The sequence below is a fragment of the Ochotona curzoniae genome, unplaced genomic scaffold (assembly GCF_017591425.1).
Source record: "Ochotona curzoniae isolate NIBS_2020 unplaced genomic scaffold, NIBS_Ocur_1.0 contig_883, whole genome shotgun sequence".
Classification (NCBI taxonomy): Eukaryota; Metazoa; Chordata; class Mammalia; order Lagomorpha; family Ochotonidae; genus Ochotona; species Ochotona curzoniae.
In genome coordinates, this window is record NW_024466599.1 from 33,841,231 (window position 1) to 33,860,385 (window position 19,155).

General features: G+C 44.8%; 1 protein-coding gene across 2 annotated transcripts in view; it reads right to left on the reverse strand.

Moving 5' to 3' along the window:
* STPG4 (sperm-tail PG-rich repeat containing 4) overlaps nt 1–19,155 on the reverse strand; it is a 39,790-nt gene that overhangs the window by 16,619 nt on the left and 4,016 nt on the right. For both annotated transcript variants that reach the window (XM_040993213.1, XM_040993212.1), the window contains exons 4-5: nt 2,986–3,050; nt 2,732–2,786 (exon numbers count right to left, since the gene is read on the reverse strand). In XM_040993213.1, the coding sequence (XP_040849147.1) occupies nt 2,732–2,786; nt 2,986–3,050 (120 nt within the window). The remainder of the gene's footprint in view (nt 1–2,731; nt 2,787–2,985; nt 3,051–19,155) is intronic.

Genomic DNA, 19,155 nt, shown 5'->3' on the forward strand with positions numbered 1-19,155 from the left:
TGCTTAGTCTAATATGTCACAGTGTGAGCCCAAGTTGTTCCTTTTTTAAAATTTGCTTGTCTGTTTGAAAGGCGGAATGGAGAGAGACAGAGAGAGGGGAATCTTTTGTTACTGGCTCACTCCCCAGATGGCCACAATAGCTGGGCTCAGCCAGACCAAAGCCAGGAACTCCACCTAGATCTCCCTTGGGGGTGTCAGGGACTCCGGTACTTGAACCATAATCTGCTGCCTTCCAGGCTGTTCAGCAGCAGTGAGCTGGGTCAGAGGCAGAGGCAGGACTCAAACCTAGGCACTCTGATGTGGGTGTCACAACCAGAGACTTAACCTCGTGAGCCACAACACTAGAGTTCTCTATTTTCTCCCTCAATATGGCTTGGTTTCTAGTCAGGTAACCTCCCAGAGGGGAACCCACTTCTGCCTGGGTCCCACACCTTAGTCTTCCTGCACCTATTCCTTGCTCTCTCTGTGTCACCGACAGCATCGTCATCGCCTATGTTAGGCTTTTCTTACATGCCTGGTGGAAGCTCCGGGTGTATGGCTGGATGGGATGGGATCAGGGCCACAGGTAGGCAATGGCTGCTTCCTCCTGCAGGATTGAGTGGCAGGATGCTGCTCCCTTCCCTCTGGACTTCCGGAGATTTTTCAGAGGAAAACATCACCAACCTTTTTGCTAAAAGGTGGCTACAGAGGGTTCCAAATTCAATCTCTCTGTCTATAGTTTCAAGTGGTAGCATGCCTCAGGGCTTATCCTCCTCCCAGGTCTCTAGCTTTTCAGTGTTGATTCCCTGGCCTTGACATTGGCCCTGCTGACTGAGGACCCTAAGCAAGCGGCTCAGTTGTGCTCACTCACCAGGTAGGACAGCTTAGAGCCAGGGTTTCGTGGTTTCCATGGGCTGAAGTGAAGTCGACCTCTTAATAATCGTGTGATCTCAGGCAATTAACTTCCATTTCCTGTCTGCCAGGGGTGGTGAAGAAATCAGACCTCACCCGGTTGAGAGAATTAAATCAGACAACCTGTGTCTGTCCCAGAGCCCTGTGCTAGGTGAGAAAACACTCCAACACTGAAAAGACTTAATGGCAGCCAAGATCATTATCAAAGTTGACTCTTAGTGGAGCAGTTGATTTATAGGGTTTATTTCTAGAGCAATTCAACTGCTTGATAATATCAACCAAATGAGTTTTTCAGATTAATGCAGAATGGAGTGTTTAATAGCCCAGGTAAGCAGGCACGCAGCCCTTCCAAGGAGCCTGAGGCCGTCTTCACCGCCTCTTCACTGCACACACATGCACACTGCTGGGATCAGAGGCTCTTGCTCTCTGCAGTTTCTAAGTCGTCTGTGGACCTGAATCCAACCTACAAACCTGCTCCAGGAATGCTTAGGACAGACATGAACCACAGCCCTGGGCTATTTCTTTAGCTTGGACTATTTTCTACAAACGTTCTTTTAACTTATTTAATTAATTATTTTCTGCAGGACAAGGTATTCTCTATCAGTGCCTCGCCTTTATTTACACAGTGGAATGGATGAGGTGATATTAGTGAAAATGTCAGAGTAAAGACTTCTGAAAACCTTTCTCATAAAAACAAAAGAGGGAGCCGGCATTGTGGCATAGTAGGCTAAGTCTCTACCTGTAGTGCTGGCATCCCAGATGGGCACTGGCTTAAGTCCTGGCTGTTTCACTTTCCCATCCAGCTCCCTGCTCGTGGACTAGGAAAGCATCACAGAGGATGGTTCAAGGTCTTGGACCCCTGCACCTGCCTGGGAGACACAGAGGAGGCTCTGGCTCCAGATCTGACCAGCTCCAACTAGTGTAACTATTTGGGGAGTTAACCAGTGGATGGAAGGTCTTTTTGTCTTACTTTTTCTCTCTGTAACTCTTTCAAATAAAAATAAAATAAATCTTAAAATTAGGAAAAAGCAAAAGACAGCATGGCATCAATATCAGAATCAATGACCTTATACTCGTTCATATTAGGCTGCTTGATTTGAGCAGGTAAATATTTTCAGTGGAGTCACTGTTTACTAACAGTGAACAAATCAGTAGCAGCTCACAGCATTCACTGACAGCAAGCATGTCAAAGGAAATGCAGCGCATCGACCTGTGGGGCGGAGTGGGGTGGGAGGGACTGGACTGCTTGTGGGGAAGCCAATGAAGACATGCCTTTATCCCCATTCCTTTCCTGTCAAACAACAAAAAAGTAGTCAAACTGTCTCCCCCACATCCCATCTGCACACACAGAAAGAACCAAGAAAAGAGCCAACAGCCAGGGCAAGAGGACGATGTGTTTTCGGAAGATGCAGGGCCGAGTGGAGAAAAGGTGATTGACAGCTGGGCAGAGCGGTGGACGGAGTTACTCTCCAGAGCCGGGCAAGAACTCCGGCCTTTGTGGAATCGGGCATGGTTAGCTGGGGTGGCGGTGGGTTTCAATCTTTCAACCCCGGGTCCCCGCCCCAGCTCACCCACCGCTTTTCCCACATCTCTGTGGGTGATTGGCAGACGAAAGATCTGGATTGAGGAGGCAGTGACGGCTGCAGCCTGTGCTGGAAATAGGAATTGAGCGAACTTTGACGCAGCGTGGTGAGACCCCCGACCCCTCAACCAAGTGCCTTCTCCTGCCTCACTCATTCACTGTTTACCCACTATGACGAGGAAAATGCTCTGTATGAAGGAATCGCTGTACATTTTAAACAGCAAATCCGTCGGGATTGAACTGTTACACTGTACTCACAGGTACGAAGCAGCCCGTTGGAAATCTTCGAACCGTAGAACGAAATATGAAGCTCCTGTACAAAAAAAAAAAAAAAGATGTTTTAAAAAGACCTCTGTTTACTTTTTCTGTCTTCATTAAATATTTTTAAATGCTCATCTTAATATGAGGTATGTACATAGGCTTAAGAGTCACGTGTGATCTGTGAGTATGTCAACAAAAGGGATGAGTGAAAGGAGGAAATTAAGGTGGAAATTAATTAAGGTGGAAATTACCTGGAAGGGTACTTGGGAACTGGTGCAGGAAGCACCTCGTACTGCCCTGGGCAAAGCCGAAGAGCCTACGTGGAATGAACGAGGACATCAATAAAGGGTTAATATGGGCTATAAACTCATTACCTGTCATTCATAATCTCTTGTTTCATGACCAGATGTCATTAAACACATTTATACACATTTTCAAAGGGGCCGCTTCAAAACATCCCACATCTATCATTTGCTTTTCCTGGTGGTTTTTATAGGCAGCCTGCCTGAGATGCTGTATTTCAGATGTCCTAGATCCCACAATTCAAGCCACACATCCAGGGAGCCCGCGCTGGGATAAGTTGGAGCCAGGGCTGGGGGGCACAGCAGGAAGAGACTTGTGGTTCCTGACCAGCAGGAGGGAGATGGGTTCCGAAAACCCCAAATACTGGAGCCCCCGTTAGGGTATTGAAGATTTCTCTGCACACTCCTCCTAAAACTGTTCTGCACCTAAACTGTTGACATATAAGCCAGTCTAGACTACCTGAAAAAAAAGCCCAGGTTCAGCAAAGTTATGCTTCAATGCTATAAAATGCTAAATATTATAATGAAAATAGACACAAGACAGCTGAACAGTAATCTAAAGCCATTTTAAGATGTATAGAACCCGGTTGTATATAAACTAAAATAGAAATGTCAATGAAGTAGTCACAGGATATGGTTAAGAACTTGCATTTTTTTTTTAACATATTGGTTACTCAATACTATGTCAATTAATTCCATAACGTTGTAAATTGTTGCTGATGTTATGTTGGGCCTTTTAATTGATTGGGATGACACTCTGCCAGCTCTACCTTCAGACCAGAGATGGTCTCCCCAAGAAGCAGTTGAACTTATCTGGACAATAAGAGGCTGGACTCTATGCTTGGTATACACTTGCAATGAAAGAATCCCAACTGAACTTGAACTGTGGTTACGCAACAAGGTGGAAGAATCCACCAAGGGGGGGAGGGTTACGGGAGGGGTGGGGTGAATCCCAATACCTATAAAACAGTGTCACATAATATAATGTAATTAATAAATTAAAAAAACAAAAGACGAAAGGAAGGCAGAGAGGGAGGACCTAAACACACTGGAGTGGCCAGGCAGGAGGTAAGGATGGCAGGCTTGTAAGGAAGACAGGGCTTTGTGGAGAAGCACCAGGGAAGGTGTTCCGTGGGGGATGACACTTCCCCGTCCCTGCCCAAGGTCGCATCTGAAAATGCCCCTCTGGCCGACGCCTTGTGGCTAGCTCTAGAGATGTTCAGCTCAGAGGTGAAAGAACCAAGGAGGGTTGGGAACTAGTGGGACAGGCAGTAGGAGCCAGGCAGGAAGGAAGGAACGAAGCAGTGAGGGAGGGACTGAGAAGGAGAATTAACAGGGCAACCAGAGCATTCTATGCTGAAGGAGCTGGGGCAGGGAAGTGTTAGATTATAAAACCCCAGAAAGAAAACCTCCCGGAAGCGAGCGGTCTCCTTTTGCGTCCTGTTATTTTCATAACCCATTTTAGGAAACAGTACCGCCTTTGTTGAAAATGAGGCATCCTTATCCTGCAGTTACCACCGCGTGGAAGCTCATCTACTAGAGTTCCCCCTACAGCTGTCCCACGAGTCTACCGCTGAGATCATGCAGAAAGCTTTTTCTGTGGGTGTGGCCATGCTGACAGTAACCTCAAATATATGATGAAATACGCATGTCCTCCTAATGCACCTGTGCCTTGTTAATTGCATGACAGGATACAGAAGTATTCTTGTGCTACAATGCAGAAGCACAAACCCTATCTCAAACAGGGGACTTCCTTGGGGGGCCAGCAACATTGAACTTGCAAGTCTGGCAATGTTTACATGAATTTACTTTCAACTGTGCATGTAAGAGTTATCCTCTCTCTCCATGTACATACATGTACACAAGAAGAGGGGGAAAAAATCTTAAAGCAGCTGTTTTCTCATAGAAACTCAGCAATCGACCTAAGATTTCTGTAATGAAGCATTCATGGACAAAGACAGCCTCAGTCGAGAAGGGCACATTGCTCCCACAGCATCTTGGGTATTTAACCATTATGTCTGGCACCATTCAGTCTTTGCTATTTAACTTAGCTGAGAGAGGGCTTTTTATTTTCCAATAAAGCCTTAAGTAGTCAGCTCCCTCTCATCAGGGACTGCATTTCTGAACATTGCTAAACTGGCTGTGGGGGTGGTTCTAGGGTCCCCGGGTCCTTGAATCTGCACACACACACACACACACACACAATTCTTCTGTAATTCCCACATATGCTTTTTAGCTCTTCCTTGGGTGTAATGTAAGGCTCAGAGAATATACAATGCACCTTAAAAAATATTCTAGCAACTGTTTCAAACTATGCCAATTAGACTCTCAGAAATCCTGTAGTAGCTTGAAGACATAAAATATGGCAGGATGGGCATCGATGCTGTGACTTAACAGGTGAAACCAGGGCCTGTGGTACTAGTGCTCCCCAGGGCACAGGTTTGAGTTCCACCTGCTCCACTTCTGATCAGCTCCCCACTAATGGGAGTGAAAAAAGCAGTGGAGGACGGCTCAAGTCCCCGGGTCCCTGCACCCATGTGAGAGATCAGGAAGAAGCTCCTGGTTCCCAGCTTCAGACCAGTCCAGTTCTGGCCAGGGTGGCCATAGGGGAGTAAACCAGTAGTTGTAAAATCTGTCTCTCTTTCTCTCTGTAACTCTTTCAGGTAAAATAAATAAATCTTTTATTTATTTATTGTTTAAAAAAAGATTTATTTTTTTTTATTGGAAAGTCAGATATATGGAGAGGAGGAGAGACAGAGAGGAAGATCTTCCATCCAATGATTCACTCCCCAAGTGACCACAACAGCCAGAGCTGAGCCGATCCGATCCGAAGCTAGGAGCCAGGAACTTCTTCAAGGATACAGGGTCCCAAGGCCTTGGGCCATCCTTGACTGCTTTTCCAGGCCACAAGCAGGGAGCTGGATGGGAAGTGGGGCTGCCGGGATTAGAACCAGAACCCATATGGGATCCCAGGGCACTCAAGGAGAGGACTTTAACTACTAGGCCCTAAATAAATCTTTTTTAAAAATCCTTCCAAACTATCTCCCAAAGAGGCTGTATCACTGAGCCTGTGTGGCAGTGAACACGCACTCCTGCCAGCCTCAGCTTTGACAGTGTTCTGGGTTTTGTTCATTCTGACAGTAGTGTAGTGGCATTTTACAATCATTCTTTTTGGATTTCTCTGATGATAAATGATGTGGAATATTTTCCATATGTTTGTTTTCCATCTGTATGTCTTCTTTGATGAGGTGTCTGCTAAGCTGTTTGGTCTACATAGGTATTCATGTTGAATTGCAAAAGTTCTTGGTTTATTTTGGATAGTAATCCATCTTCTGCCTATCCAACTTACTCTCAGCCCTTCTTGCCTTTCCAGCCTCCTCCCAGTGTCTCTTTGCAGAACGGGCGTTTTGAAATTCATGAAGTTCATTGTGTTGAAGTAAGTAAATGAAACTTTTTTGTAAGTAAGAAAGTTTCTTGCAGACACTATTTGTTTGGGTCTTGAATCTTGGGCCACTTTAACAATTTTATCTTTTGATGGTTGCCCCTACATCACTGATGGTCAAAGTGATTTTTTTCAGTTGCATCGATAGTAGCCATATTCATAACTGTTTTAACGGTTAGCTGCTCCTCTTTCTTCCTTTTTATTTTCTTTTCCATCCCTTTTTCCAGATTTTGTGGGTTTAACTAGATTTTATATTATTCTATTTTCTCTCCTTTCTTAATACAGCAGTTTTGGTTTGCTACTTTTAATCAAAAAAAATTTTTTTTTCCAGTGGTTGTTCCAGAGATTACAATACATATTTACATATAATCCAAGTTACCTTCAAATAACATTCTACCACCTTACAGGTAATTGAGTACCTTGTTATAACCAAGTGATCCTCATTCCTGCCTCCTACATTTGGTGGCATGGCTACCACTCATTGTATCTACATATAAGCATATGTGAGCACACACAAAGTATAGACATAAGCATACACAATACGATACACAACACGATACTTTGCTGTTAATATTTTTAAAGAAATCAACATTTAGATTTACATCAGCTGGAATTTTTTTTTTTTCATAGGGGCAAGCATTTGGCCCAGCAGTTAAAACGCTTAGTAAGATGTGTTCATCTCACACTGCAGTGTCTGGATACGAGTCCAGTTCCGCTCCTCATTCCAGCTTCCTGCTATTCAGGCAACCTCTGGGGAGCAGCAGGTTAGGGTCAGGTTGGGTGCCTAGTATCAATTGACATCCAGACTTCATCTTGGCCCAGTCCCAGCTGGTACTGGCATTTGGGGCGTGAACCAGCAAATACAAGATCTTTGACTCTCTGGCTTTAAACCAGATTTTGAGAATAGAAGGATAAAAACAACACTTTCATTTCACTTTCACTTATTTCTTTTTCAAACTCTGCATTTCTTCACTGTAGATCCAAGTTTTGACTTTCATCACTTTCTTCCCTCCTGAAGAATTTCTTCTGACATTTCTTACAAAACAGGTCTGTCTACTGGCAACAAATCTCAATTTCTGTTTGCCTAAGCAACTTCCCTTTCACTTCCACAGACTAATTTCACAGAATTCTAGTGTCAGAGACAGGAGCTGGTTAGTCCAGCTGAGGTAGTAAGACACGAAAGGGCCTACGTGTAAATAGACAGGTCTGCCGCAGGCAAGCTAGGGGGACTGGAAATGAACAAGATGGCAGGAATGAGAGATAAGGAGCTGGGAGAACAAAGAGAGGGGAGGAAGGAGAGACAAGCAAACGGGATGCGATCACAGCTAGGTGGGAGCACATCTGGAGATGTAGAACTCCCCCTTTGCCCCTGAGTTCCCAGAGCCCTTGCTTGGAGGGGCTCACCGATGAGGAGACCCCCCTGTCACAGGGCTGTGGGAGCCCTTCTTTTGTTTCAATACATTTCACCTGCCTTCCCTTGCCCGAGTCTTCAGTGCTCACCATGATGCACCCCCACCAGCCCTGCTTCTGTGCCCTGTGCTGCTTTGGGATTTTACTTTTGTCTTTGACTTTTTTGTTGTTGCTGCTGCTGTTACGGCATTTTACAGAAGCAACAGTTAAACCATGGAGAGTGCTCACACAACCGAGAAGTGTTCTACCATATGACTCAGCTTTCCCATTTTAGGGGATATATCCAAATGAAGTGAAATCGGCATATGAGAAAGCAACCTGCAATCCTATATTTACAGCAGCACAATAGCAAGGATATGGAAGCAATCCAGATGCCCATCAAAGAGAAATGAATAAAGAAGCTGTGATACATGCATTACATGGAATACTATATAGCCATTAAAAGAACATTCTACCATTTGCAACAAAATGGTCCCAACTGCAGCCCATTATGCTCAGTGAAATAAGCCAGTTCCCAAAGGATAAATACCATATGTTCTCTCTGATGTAAGTTCTCTCAGATGTATTCATGTAAAATACAAGACAAATAGATATATATGTAAACAAGGATACACATATATTCTCACGGATGAATGACTGTATGATGGAGATTGACAAAGGTATGCTTCAGTGTGCATCTACTCCCGAATAAAAGGAATATACCTTGACAATATGATACTGTATTATCTTTCTTTGTGCCTATAATTCCATGATACACTTTAAATAGCAAAATGTTAACTTGTAACTGCCATAAAGGATTATACTACTATGATAATATGGGGGAGTGATGATGGAATAGGAAATTGGGGAGAAAAGAAGAGAGGCAGAGGGAAGAATCCTTGTGTCTACAAAACTATTATGGAAAATAATAACAATTTAAAAAAAAAGAAAAAAAGAATGTCCTTAAACACATAGAAATGGATCCTTTGATTTGTTCTCTGCAGTTTCTTTTTTTATTATTAATTATATTTATTTTTTATGATAGTTGATTAGGGTGATTAGAGTCAAGGGCTACAGGAAAGTGGGTGAGATCACCATTTCCATATTCTCTTTTTTTTCCTTCCTGTATCTGGGGGAAGGAGGGAGTCAAGCAGAGAAGCCACACCCAGCCTCTAAAGGCCTCTGCACCCTGGGAGGGAGGACAGCCTCCCGACACTGCAGTTTCTCGACCTAAAACAGATTTTAGACCCTTGTGCAAGATCCAGATCCTTGTGCTAGACCTGGGTTGGGTTTCTGGTCCATGGCTTTGGCCTGGTTCAGTCCTGGCCACTGCAAGAATCCCATCCTGGCATTTGGCAAGTAGGTCAGATGTAGAGGCAAGGCTGTGATACAGTGACCAGATTTCTGTCCTTTTATGTGAAAAAGCTAATCTGGATAGAAACTTCCAGTGATTTTAACTTTTATTCATTTGCAATTTTTATTAAAAGTGTCCAGTCCTGGAAACAAATAAGAGAATATTAAAAATAAAACAAATAAGGCCAGCATTGTGGCATAGTGGGTGAACCCAACTTCCAACAATGTTGGCATCCCATATGTGTGCCATCTTATATTTCAGCTGCTCCACTTCTGACCCAGCTCCTTGCTAATGGTCTGGGAAAAGCAGAGGACAACAGCTCAAGTATTTGGGTTCTTGTCACCCATGTGAGAGACCCGTTGAAGTGCCTGGCTCCTGGTCTAGAGTTGACCGTTGTGGCCATTGAAGGATCTCTGGTTCTCCCTCTCTCTGGAACTCTTTAAAATAAATAAATAAATATTTTTAAATGGAACTTATAAAGAGAATGCATGAGGAAAAAAATCGGAAAAAACCGTGAGTTCTTTACTCATGAACATAATTGAAAAGGGCCATTACTTACACAAGGAAAACAATTCAAGATCTTAAAATAAGAAATAAAGGAATGTTCACACCCTGTGTATCCCCACTTCCCAAATGGAAACCAATGTTAATTAAGTGCCCCTCAAAAAGACAAGCATGCATTTAATGTCACATATATGAACTACCACTCTCCTAATTTATATACATATAATTGTGCTATGAATATTAATCTAATGGCAGCCCTACCCATGGGAATTTGGGACATTAAAAGGACCCTTTCTGAAAGTCAGTCCTACCACCTCGTCCCATTGCCCTAGGAACTGTAGGGCTGCTACGATGCTAAGTGGAACTGAGAGGGGGCAGAATGCATCCTTGAGAGGTGGGTGTCTCCTCTGTGGGTTCCTGTCTAATTCACAGCACTGGGGTGATCCAAGAACACATAAACAAGTGCATTGCAAGTGGAGCCAGACTGGTAGCTTCCCTACATATAGCAGAGGCAAAAGCACAAACCTTCCATGGCGAAAGCTACTCATCCTCTTGGGCCTCAGGGAATTCACAAAAAGAAATGTTCAAGATCAAAGATCAACCGCATGAGAAAAACGTGATTCTACAGCCAGAAAAGCTCCAAGACTCCACTAAAAGACCATTAGAACTGATAAATTCAGTGATGTTGCAGGATACAAAATCAACATATTATTAAAAGTTGCACTTTCATATAGTAATTAATGGACTTGCTAAGAAATACATCAAGAAAGCAAGGCAGGAATTTGGCCTTGCAGCTGAGACACCAGTTGGCATGTGCTCGTCAGAGGGTGCGCCTGGGTTCAATGCTGACCTCCGGCCTCCGACTCTGCTTTCCTGCTGCTGCTGTGGACCTCGGAAGACAGAGGTGCTGATTCAGGTGTTCATGATGATGGGTTCCTAATGTTCCTTATGCAACACCTGGGTTGTGTTCTTGGTCCATGGCTTTAGCCTTGGTTCAGCCCTGGTCACCGCAAGAATCCCGTCGTGGGCATTGGAGACATAGGTCAGCAATGAAACTTCTCTCTCTCTCTCCCCTTCTATCTGCCCTCCCTCTTTGCCTCTTTTTTTTTTTTTTTTTTGGAGATTTATTTTTTTTTAATTGGAAAGGCAGATTTATAGAGAGAAGGAAAGAAGCAGAGAAAAAGATCTTTCATCTGCTGGGTCACTCCCTAAGCAGCTGTAACGGCCAGAGCTGAGCCAATCTGAAAAAGGAGCCAAGAGCCTCTTCCAGGTGTCCCACCCAGGCACAGGGTCCCAAGGACATGAGCCATCCTCCACTGCTTTCCCAGGCCAAAGCAGGGAGCTGGATGGAAGTATAGCAGCCGGAGTGCGAACTGGCGCTCATAAGGGATCCCAGAGGATGCAAGGCGAGGACTTTAGCTACTAGGCTACTGCATCAGACCTTCTTTTGCCTTTTAACAGTTATATTAATAAGTATAAATTTAAATTTAACCAAGGAAATGAATAATCTCTACAATGTCAAATTCCAAAATATCGATTAAAGAACTGGAAGAAGACACAAAACAATGAAAAGATCTCCCATATCCATAAGTTGAAAGAATTAATGTTACTAAAATGTACATACTATTCAAGATAATTTACGGATTTAGTGTAATCCCCATGAAAACACATTCTTCACAGGAATACAAAAAAAAAAAAATCCCAACCACCAAAGAGACTAAACAACCAAAGAAACCAAAGAAGTAAAGTTGGAGCATTACAATATCAAGTCTCTATAGTAATCAAGACAGCATGGTACTGGCACAAAAACTGACATGCAGACCAATGGAATTGAATAGAGAACACAGAAATAAATTGACATACTTACTACTAGTTGGTTTTTCTACAAAAACATACATTGAAGAAAAGACAGGATGCTAGGACCACATATTTTGTGATTTCCCCCGTGACTGTAGTTTGAGTCCAAAGTCTAGCTGAAGAGTCCTTCAACAAAGCTTATTTGAGTGACCCCAGACCTGAGTCTTGTGTACACCAGCTAGTACGGGGTCTGGTTCAGCCAGACACCTTCATCAGCCTACACACATCCTGGTGAACGCAATTGCCTGGTCAGTTCTGCCTCCAACCCCATCTCCTATACAAGCCTCTGGGTACTACGGGCTAACCCAATCCAGCCCAGTACAAACCCAGCCCTTATGCACACCAGTGGGAATTGCAGCCTAGTTGGGGCAACTCCCAATAAAAAATCTGCAGCCCTAATTTCTGTGCATGACACCCCCCACTCTCCATCACCAGTCTTGGTATTCACGATTGAATGCTGCAGCCTAGCCTGGCCCAGTCCCCTCCCCTAATCCCACCCTAAGCTCTCACACAAACCAGGGGGTACTACAGTCTCAAGGGGGTGAGTGCACAAATCCCCTACAGAATTTGCCGCTAGACTCAGTCCTCTTGTGTGCCAGTTGGTGTCATGGCCCAGCCCCCAAAATAGACATTTCTGAAAAGTAGATATGCAAATTGTCAAGATATAAGTATATGGGAAAAATCTCAACAACATTAGTCATCAGAAAAATGCAAATGAAAACTGTAATCAGTATCTTCTTGTCCAAATGGATTTTATCCAAAAAAGCAAAGAATGCCAAATGCTGGAGAGTCTGCGGCAGGAATACACACATCAGTTAGTGCAGCTGCTGTGGAGAACAGCACGGAGAGGCCTCAAGGAGCTAGAGGGCCATCACGATCCAGGTACCTCAACACGGGGTACACATACGAAGGAAGTGAGATCAGCATATCGAGGAGACACCTGTTCTCCCGCAGTTACCGCAGCAGTAGTCACAAACAGCTAAGAAAAGGTGGTATACACACCCAAAAGGAAATTATTCAACCACACAGAATAATGAAATCCTGTCATCTGTGGCAACAGGGACAGAACTGGAGGACATTATGTTAAGTGAAATAGCTAGACCCAGAAAGACAATTACTTTTCTGTTTTCTAGGCAGAAGCTGAAAAAAAAAAAAAAAGAACTGACACCAAAGAGAACAAGCTGGTGGTTCCTGAAGGCCAGCAAGAACAGGGGAAGCAGGGCTAGACGCGCAATCCAGGAGGATGGTGTGGGCAGACGTATGTGAGGTTAGGCACAAATAAGCAGTGTTCTTAGCCATGAAACTGGATAACGACTCACTCTGGGGAGTCACTGTAAATCAAGAAGAGGTTTGAGGGCTGGGGTCCACCCAGGGGTCAGGGAGGAGGAATAACAGCAGCAAGCACCAGGAGAAGGAGGAGAGAGAGCTGGGGAGGAGGTGTTGGAGGTTTGAACAGAGATGTGAGATAATGCCACATGGAAAAGTAAACAAAGTCGCAAAGTCCATTTAGTGCCCGCTGGGAATGAAGGGGTTCAAACAGAACTCCTCATTTAACTACATGGATGCAGGTACAAAGTATGCCGTTTAGGGTGTGGCTTTGTCAAGCAACTGGGAAATGAGCAGTCGGGGCAAGGCAATTGATGGTGTGTGCAGGGAATAACTATAATGATTAACTATGGAATTTAAGCTTCAGAAGGAAAACACCAGGGGGCTATGAGGTTGTGAAAAGGTGGAATTATAGGCTGAGAGAAATAGAAAAAGTGCTGGGGCTGGGATACTACAGAAGGGACTGAAGGACTGTGGCATAGCGGGTAAAGCCACCACTGGCATCCTATATGGGTGCCACTTTGTGTCCTGGCTGCTCCACTTTCCATCCAGCCCCCTGCTAATGTCTTGGGAAAAGCAATGGAAGGTGACCCTAGTGCTTGGACCACAGGGGAGACTTGGATGAAGCTCCTGGCCTCAGCCTGGCTAGATTCTGGCCTAGCCCACATTATGGTCATTGTGAAATAGATCATTTATTTGCCATCCCATCTTATCCCTATAACTCTGACTTTCAAAAACTAGAGAAAGATTCATATGATGGAGATTATTAAAATACTGCCATTTTTGGTCTTAAAAAGATTCCAAAGGGTGTCTGAGGTAGAGGATTCTAGAACCTGAGAAGTCAGTTGACTGGAAGTTCATCTCCATGTGCACTGAATTTATAGCAGGAGTAATAGAAAGAGCAGCAGCGGACACAAAGGGAGCGAAGATCACCAAGAAGTGAGGGAAGATGCCCAGGGCTCAGTGGGTCATTGTAAAGGGAGAGGGAACAGCATGTCTTAAAGGGAACGCATGCAGAGAGAGGGGGCTCCAATTTTGTCCATGATCAAGGGTACTTCCTCTCCAGCATGAGTGGCGAGGACTCCAGGAATTGAGCCGCCACTGCCTGCTGCTGCCCAGGGTGCGCATTAGCCAGAGGCTAGACCCAAGGGCAAGGCCAGGGCTGAAACCCAGGCATTCTTGATACAGAATGTGCTGTCCTAATGGGCATTCATGTGAGGGAGATTATTAAAAGACTGCCATTTTTGTCATAACTGCTAAGCCAGTGCTACTTCCCAGGAAATTTTAAAAGAGTTTGCATGGACATGGATTTCAAAATTATTACACAGAAATAAACTTAGTTTTCAATTCTCTTTCCATTAATGTTTGAAAGTATCCTTGCATTCTACAATAAAAATGTGTTGTTTCTCTAATAACAACAAAATCATTGCTAAAGTTCTGGGGCCACCTCAAATACTCTTGGGAAAGGGCAATGTGGAGATGAGTGCATATGCGCCCACATACACATTCACATCTCAAATATGGAGATGCATATCTCCAGTTAGGCTCTGAGTCACCTGCTGAATTACTGTTTTAGAATAAAGGTTTCAAGAATGGTAACTGGAACCGGCGTGATAGCCTAGTGACTAAATCCTCCTTTTGCATGCACTGGGATCTCATATGGGCACCAGTTTGTATCCTGGCTGCTCCACTTCTCATCCAGCTCCCTGCTTGTGGCCTGGGAAGGCAGTCTAGGATGACCCAAAGCCTTGGGACCCCACATTCGTGTGGGAGATCCGGAAGAGGCTCCTAGCTCCTGGCTTCACCTCATCTCAGCTCCAGCCATGGCGGCCACTTGAGGAATGAACTAGTGGATGAAATAGCTTTCTCTCTGTCTCTCCTCTCTGTGTATCTGCCTTTCCAATAAAAATAAATCTCTAAAGGAAAAAAAAGTAATTACTAGAGAAAGCAGTAAATCTATAATTTAAAAAGTGAAAATTTCTTTATAAATGAAAAGTGCTAATGTACAAGGTCAAGATTCTATAAAAATTATTGAGTTTGATAATGCTATTCCATTTGAATGACAATAATCTACTTTATCTACCTAAGGTTCAAAAGATTTTATTATTTGATAATATTCTATCTAATAGTACTCTATTGAATAGTTCTATTAACCAATAGAATTATGAATTTTATTGGTAAGTTAACAGTACAACATCTGGGGCCCGGCGCGGTGGCGCAAGTGGTTAAGGTCCTCGCCTTGCACGCCTGGGATCCCATATGGGTGCCGGTTCTAATCCCGGCAGCCCCGCTTCCCTTCCAGCTCCCTGCCTGTGGCCTGGGAAAGCAGTCGAGGACGGCCCAAAGCTTTGGGGCCCTGCACCCGCGTGGGAGACCCGGAAGAGGCTCCTGGCTTCGGATCGGCATAGCATCGGCCCGTTGCGCTCACTTGGGGAGTGAATCATCGGACGGAAGATCTTCCTCTCTGTCTCTCCTCTCTGTATATCTGCCTTTCCAATGAAAAAATAATAAAAATAAATCTTTAAAAAAAAACAGTATGACATTGAGTATTTCTCATGTTGCAAACATTTTATCATATGCCCTTGAAATAGAAACTACAAAAGTGTAGAAAGACCGAATTCTTTTAGTTGCTGGAGCTTAATCCTTTGTAGGTGGTAGGGAGCAGAAAAAAAAAAAGAAAACATGCTTTTTGTAGGGTTTATTTCTTTTTAAATTTTATTTACTTATTTGAAAGACACAGTGAAGCTGAAAGAGACAGAGCACACGACCTTCCACCTTGCTGGTTCACTCCCCCAAAGGCCCTCAACACCGAGTGCTAAGCCAGGCCCAAGCCAGAAACCAGAAACTATCTGGATCTCCCATATGGGTGACAGGGACCCGGGTGCTTGGGCCATCATCTGCAGCCTCCCAGGGACATTAGCAAAAAGCTGGATGGGAAGCAAAAGAGCTGGCTCTGGATCCAAGGTTCTCCAACATTTGTGGGCATCCCAGATGGCAACTTCATCCATTGCCCTTCAACACCTATCCTTCTGCAGGTCTTACACATCCAAATTCTCTCATCACTTAACACTTTGTGATTATGCCCAGTGCCAGCCTTCTGTGCTTTCCCTTTCAATAGCGGGCCTGTGGTGGACCTCCAGAGACCCACAAAATCAAGTAGCGAGAAAGCAGAAAGTTAAATGCAGCGGGGAAAGAAGGACTTCGTGTTTAAAATGACCAGAACAACTTCACATGTAGCTTGGTCATCCAATCCCACGTCATAAAGTGCAAGCACAAATGACTGCATTCACCCACTGGAACAGACAGGATAAGATTTGCCCAGTTCACATCTATCATTCTGTTCTATTTCAAAGCTATAATTTGCCCAGCAGTAGGAGGTGTCTCTGTGTCAACAGTTCTATGCCCATCCTGCTGAAGATTCCTTGTTCACCTTAAAATCCCAACCCTTTATACCTTTTAAGTGCACTTTTATTTGTTTGTTTTGCTTTTATTTCAAAGGAAGAGAGAGAGAGACCTTTCATCGTGTAGTTTCCTTCACAGATGCTGGCAGGGCTATGCCAAGAGAGGAGATGTCAGTATGGGTTTCTCACATGGAGAGCAGGGACCCAAGCACCAAAGCCATTATCTGCTGCCTCCAGTGGTGTGCACTAACAGAACTCCAGATTGGAATCAAACATATGCAACTCTGATATGGAATGCAGGCATCCCACGTGGCTGGTGAACCACCCATAACCCTGCTGCCCTGACTCTCTCATCTTAACTTGTGGTTGCATCTCATTTCCTCTCAAGCTGTCACAGTAATATTCCGGGGAACTTGTGAAGGCCGATACTATGATCAGCTTCTCCATACGAGAGAACTATCAAGACACAGTGAACAGAGACAAGTGCCCCAAGACCAGGGCATCAACACATTTCTCTTCTCTTTTTAAAAATATTTATTTATTATTGGAAAGGCAGATTTAAAAAGAGGAGAGACACAGAGAAAGAGCAAGAGCCTCTTGTCTGATGATTCACTCCCCAAGTGGCTGCAACAGCAGGAGCTGGGCTGATCTGAAGCCAGGAGCCAGAAGCTTCTTCCAGGTGTCTCATGCAGGTGCAGGGTCCCACGGCTTTGGGCCGTCCTTGACTGCTTTCTCAGGCCACAAGCAGGGAGCTGGATGGGAAGTGGAGCAGCCAGGATATGAACCGGCACCCATATGGGACCCACAAGGATGCAAGGCGAGGACTTTAGCCAAGACCACCAGTGCATCTCTTGAATGGACCATGTTCCTGCCAGTTTCACACCTTTACAACACCCTCCTCCCTGGAGAGGCTTCTTGTCTGTGTACAACCTGCCCCTCATGCACAGTGGAAGGCACAAAGTAGGCTGAAAACAGGAAGCTGTTAGTGAAAAGTATTTATCTCGCCTACCCATGTATGCGCCCTGTGCCATCAAACAGGCCATTTGGGTTTTCTTCCAGGAAAAATGGGAGATCACATCTGTTCTACCCATTTCAAAATGAAAGAAAAAGAAAGAAGCAACAGAGAGCATATACATGAGTGTCCACAGAGCCGCATGAAAGACCCATGGCGGTCAAGGTCCACAGAAGCCCTACAGTGCAGAGGCCTTCCAGGCCTTTAAGCCAGCCTCTGCTGACCTCTCCCCTTGACACTTCCCACTAGGCAGTTCATCTAAGCACTGCACGTGTTGTCATCTTATGTGGCAACTACAGCATTTCCAGGCCAACAATGCCTTCCTTCCCTGAGCCTAGCACGCAGTGGTAAGCGTAGTCCTACAGTGTGTTGCCACCAAAGCCACGAATAAACTGGTGGCTTGAACTGAAAACAGAATCTGACCCTCCTGCAACCAGGTACTCATTTACATTAAGCAAAAAACTTAATGAGTTTCTCTGGGGTACATGGTTATATCACACACTAATAAGAATACTCACTTAGAGCCAGGGCTTTCTCTAAAACACCTCGCTGTAATCAAGCTCAGGGAACTGGTATGGCTGAATCACACATGAGGAACCAGAGGCTCCCGAGCTAAAGGAATCCTGCCAAGTCACTCCACAGAGACTTATCCAATGTCCTTTACTTAGATTCAGGGGCCTTCACCAGGTAAAGTCTTAATGGGCACATTTGCAAGTCAAAATCTATCTTCCTGGGCCCAGTGGTGTGGCCTGGCAGCTAAAGTCCTCGCCTTGAACACGCCAGGATCCCAGATGGGTGCTGGTTCTAATCCCGGCTGCTCCACTTCCCATCCAGCTCCCTGCTTGTGGCCTGGGAAAGCAGTCAAGGACAGCCCAAAGCCTTGGGACCCTGCACCCGTGTGGGAGACCTGGAGGAAGTTCCTGGCCCCTGGCTCCAGATCAGCACAGCACCGGCCGCTGCGTTCACTTAGGGAGTGAATCATTGGACGGAAGATTTTCCTCTCTATATCTCCTTCTCTGTGTATATCTGACTTTGTAATAAAAATAAATAAATCTTTTTTAAGAAAAGATTTATCTTCCTCCCTCTTTCCCTTCCTTCCTTCTCTCCCTTTCTTAAGATTCATTGATGAGGGGGCCTGGCACAAAAGCCTAGTGACTGAATCTTTGCCTTGTATCCACTGGGATCCCATATGGACACCAGTTTGTGTCCAGGATGCTCCACTTCTACCCATCCAGCTCCCGCTTGTGGCCTGGGAAAGCAGTTGAGGATGGCCCAAAGCCTTGGGACCCTGCACCCATGTGGGAGACCTAGAAGAAGCTCCTGGCTCTTGGCTTTGGATTGGCTCAGCTCTGGCTGTTGAGGCCACTTGGGGAGTGAACCAGGGGCTGGTTCTCTGACTCTCCTTCTCTCTGTATATCTGCATTTACAATGGAAATAAATCTTAAAAGAAAAAAAAAGATTTATCCATGGGTCTGGCATTACGGCATTGTGGGTGAAGCCACCACCTGAAGCACCAGCATCCCATATGTGAGCCAGTTTGAGTCCTGACTGCTCCATTTCTGATCTAGCTCCCTCTAATATGCCTGGCAAAGCAATGGAAGATGGTCCAAGAGCTTGGGACCCTGCACCCATGTGGGAGAGCCAGAAGAGCTCCTGGCTCTTGGTCTCAATGTGGCCCAGTCCTGATTGTCGTGGCCATTTGAGGAGTGAACCAGCCAGTGGAAATTTTTCCTTTCTTTGTCACTCTGCCTTTCAATAAGTAAATCTTTTCTTAAAAACAAACAAACAAACAAACAAAAAATTAAGAATACTCAGTCTTCCACATGCTGGGTCA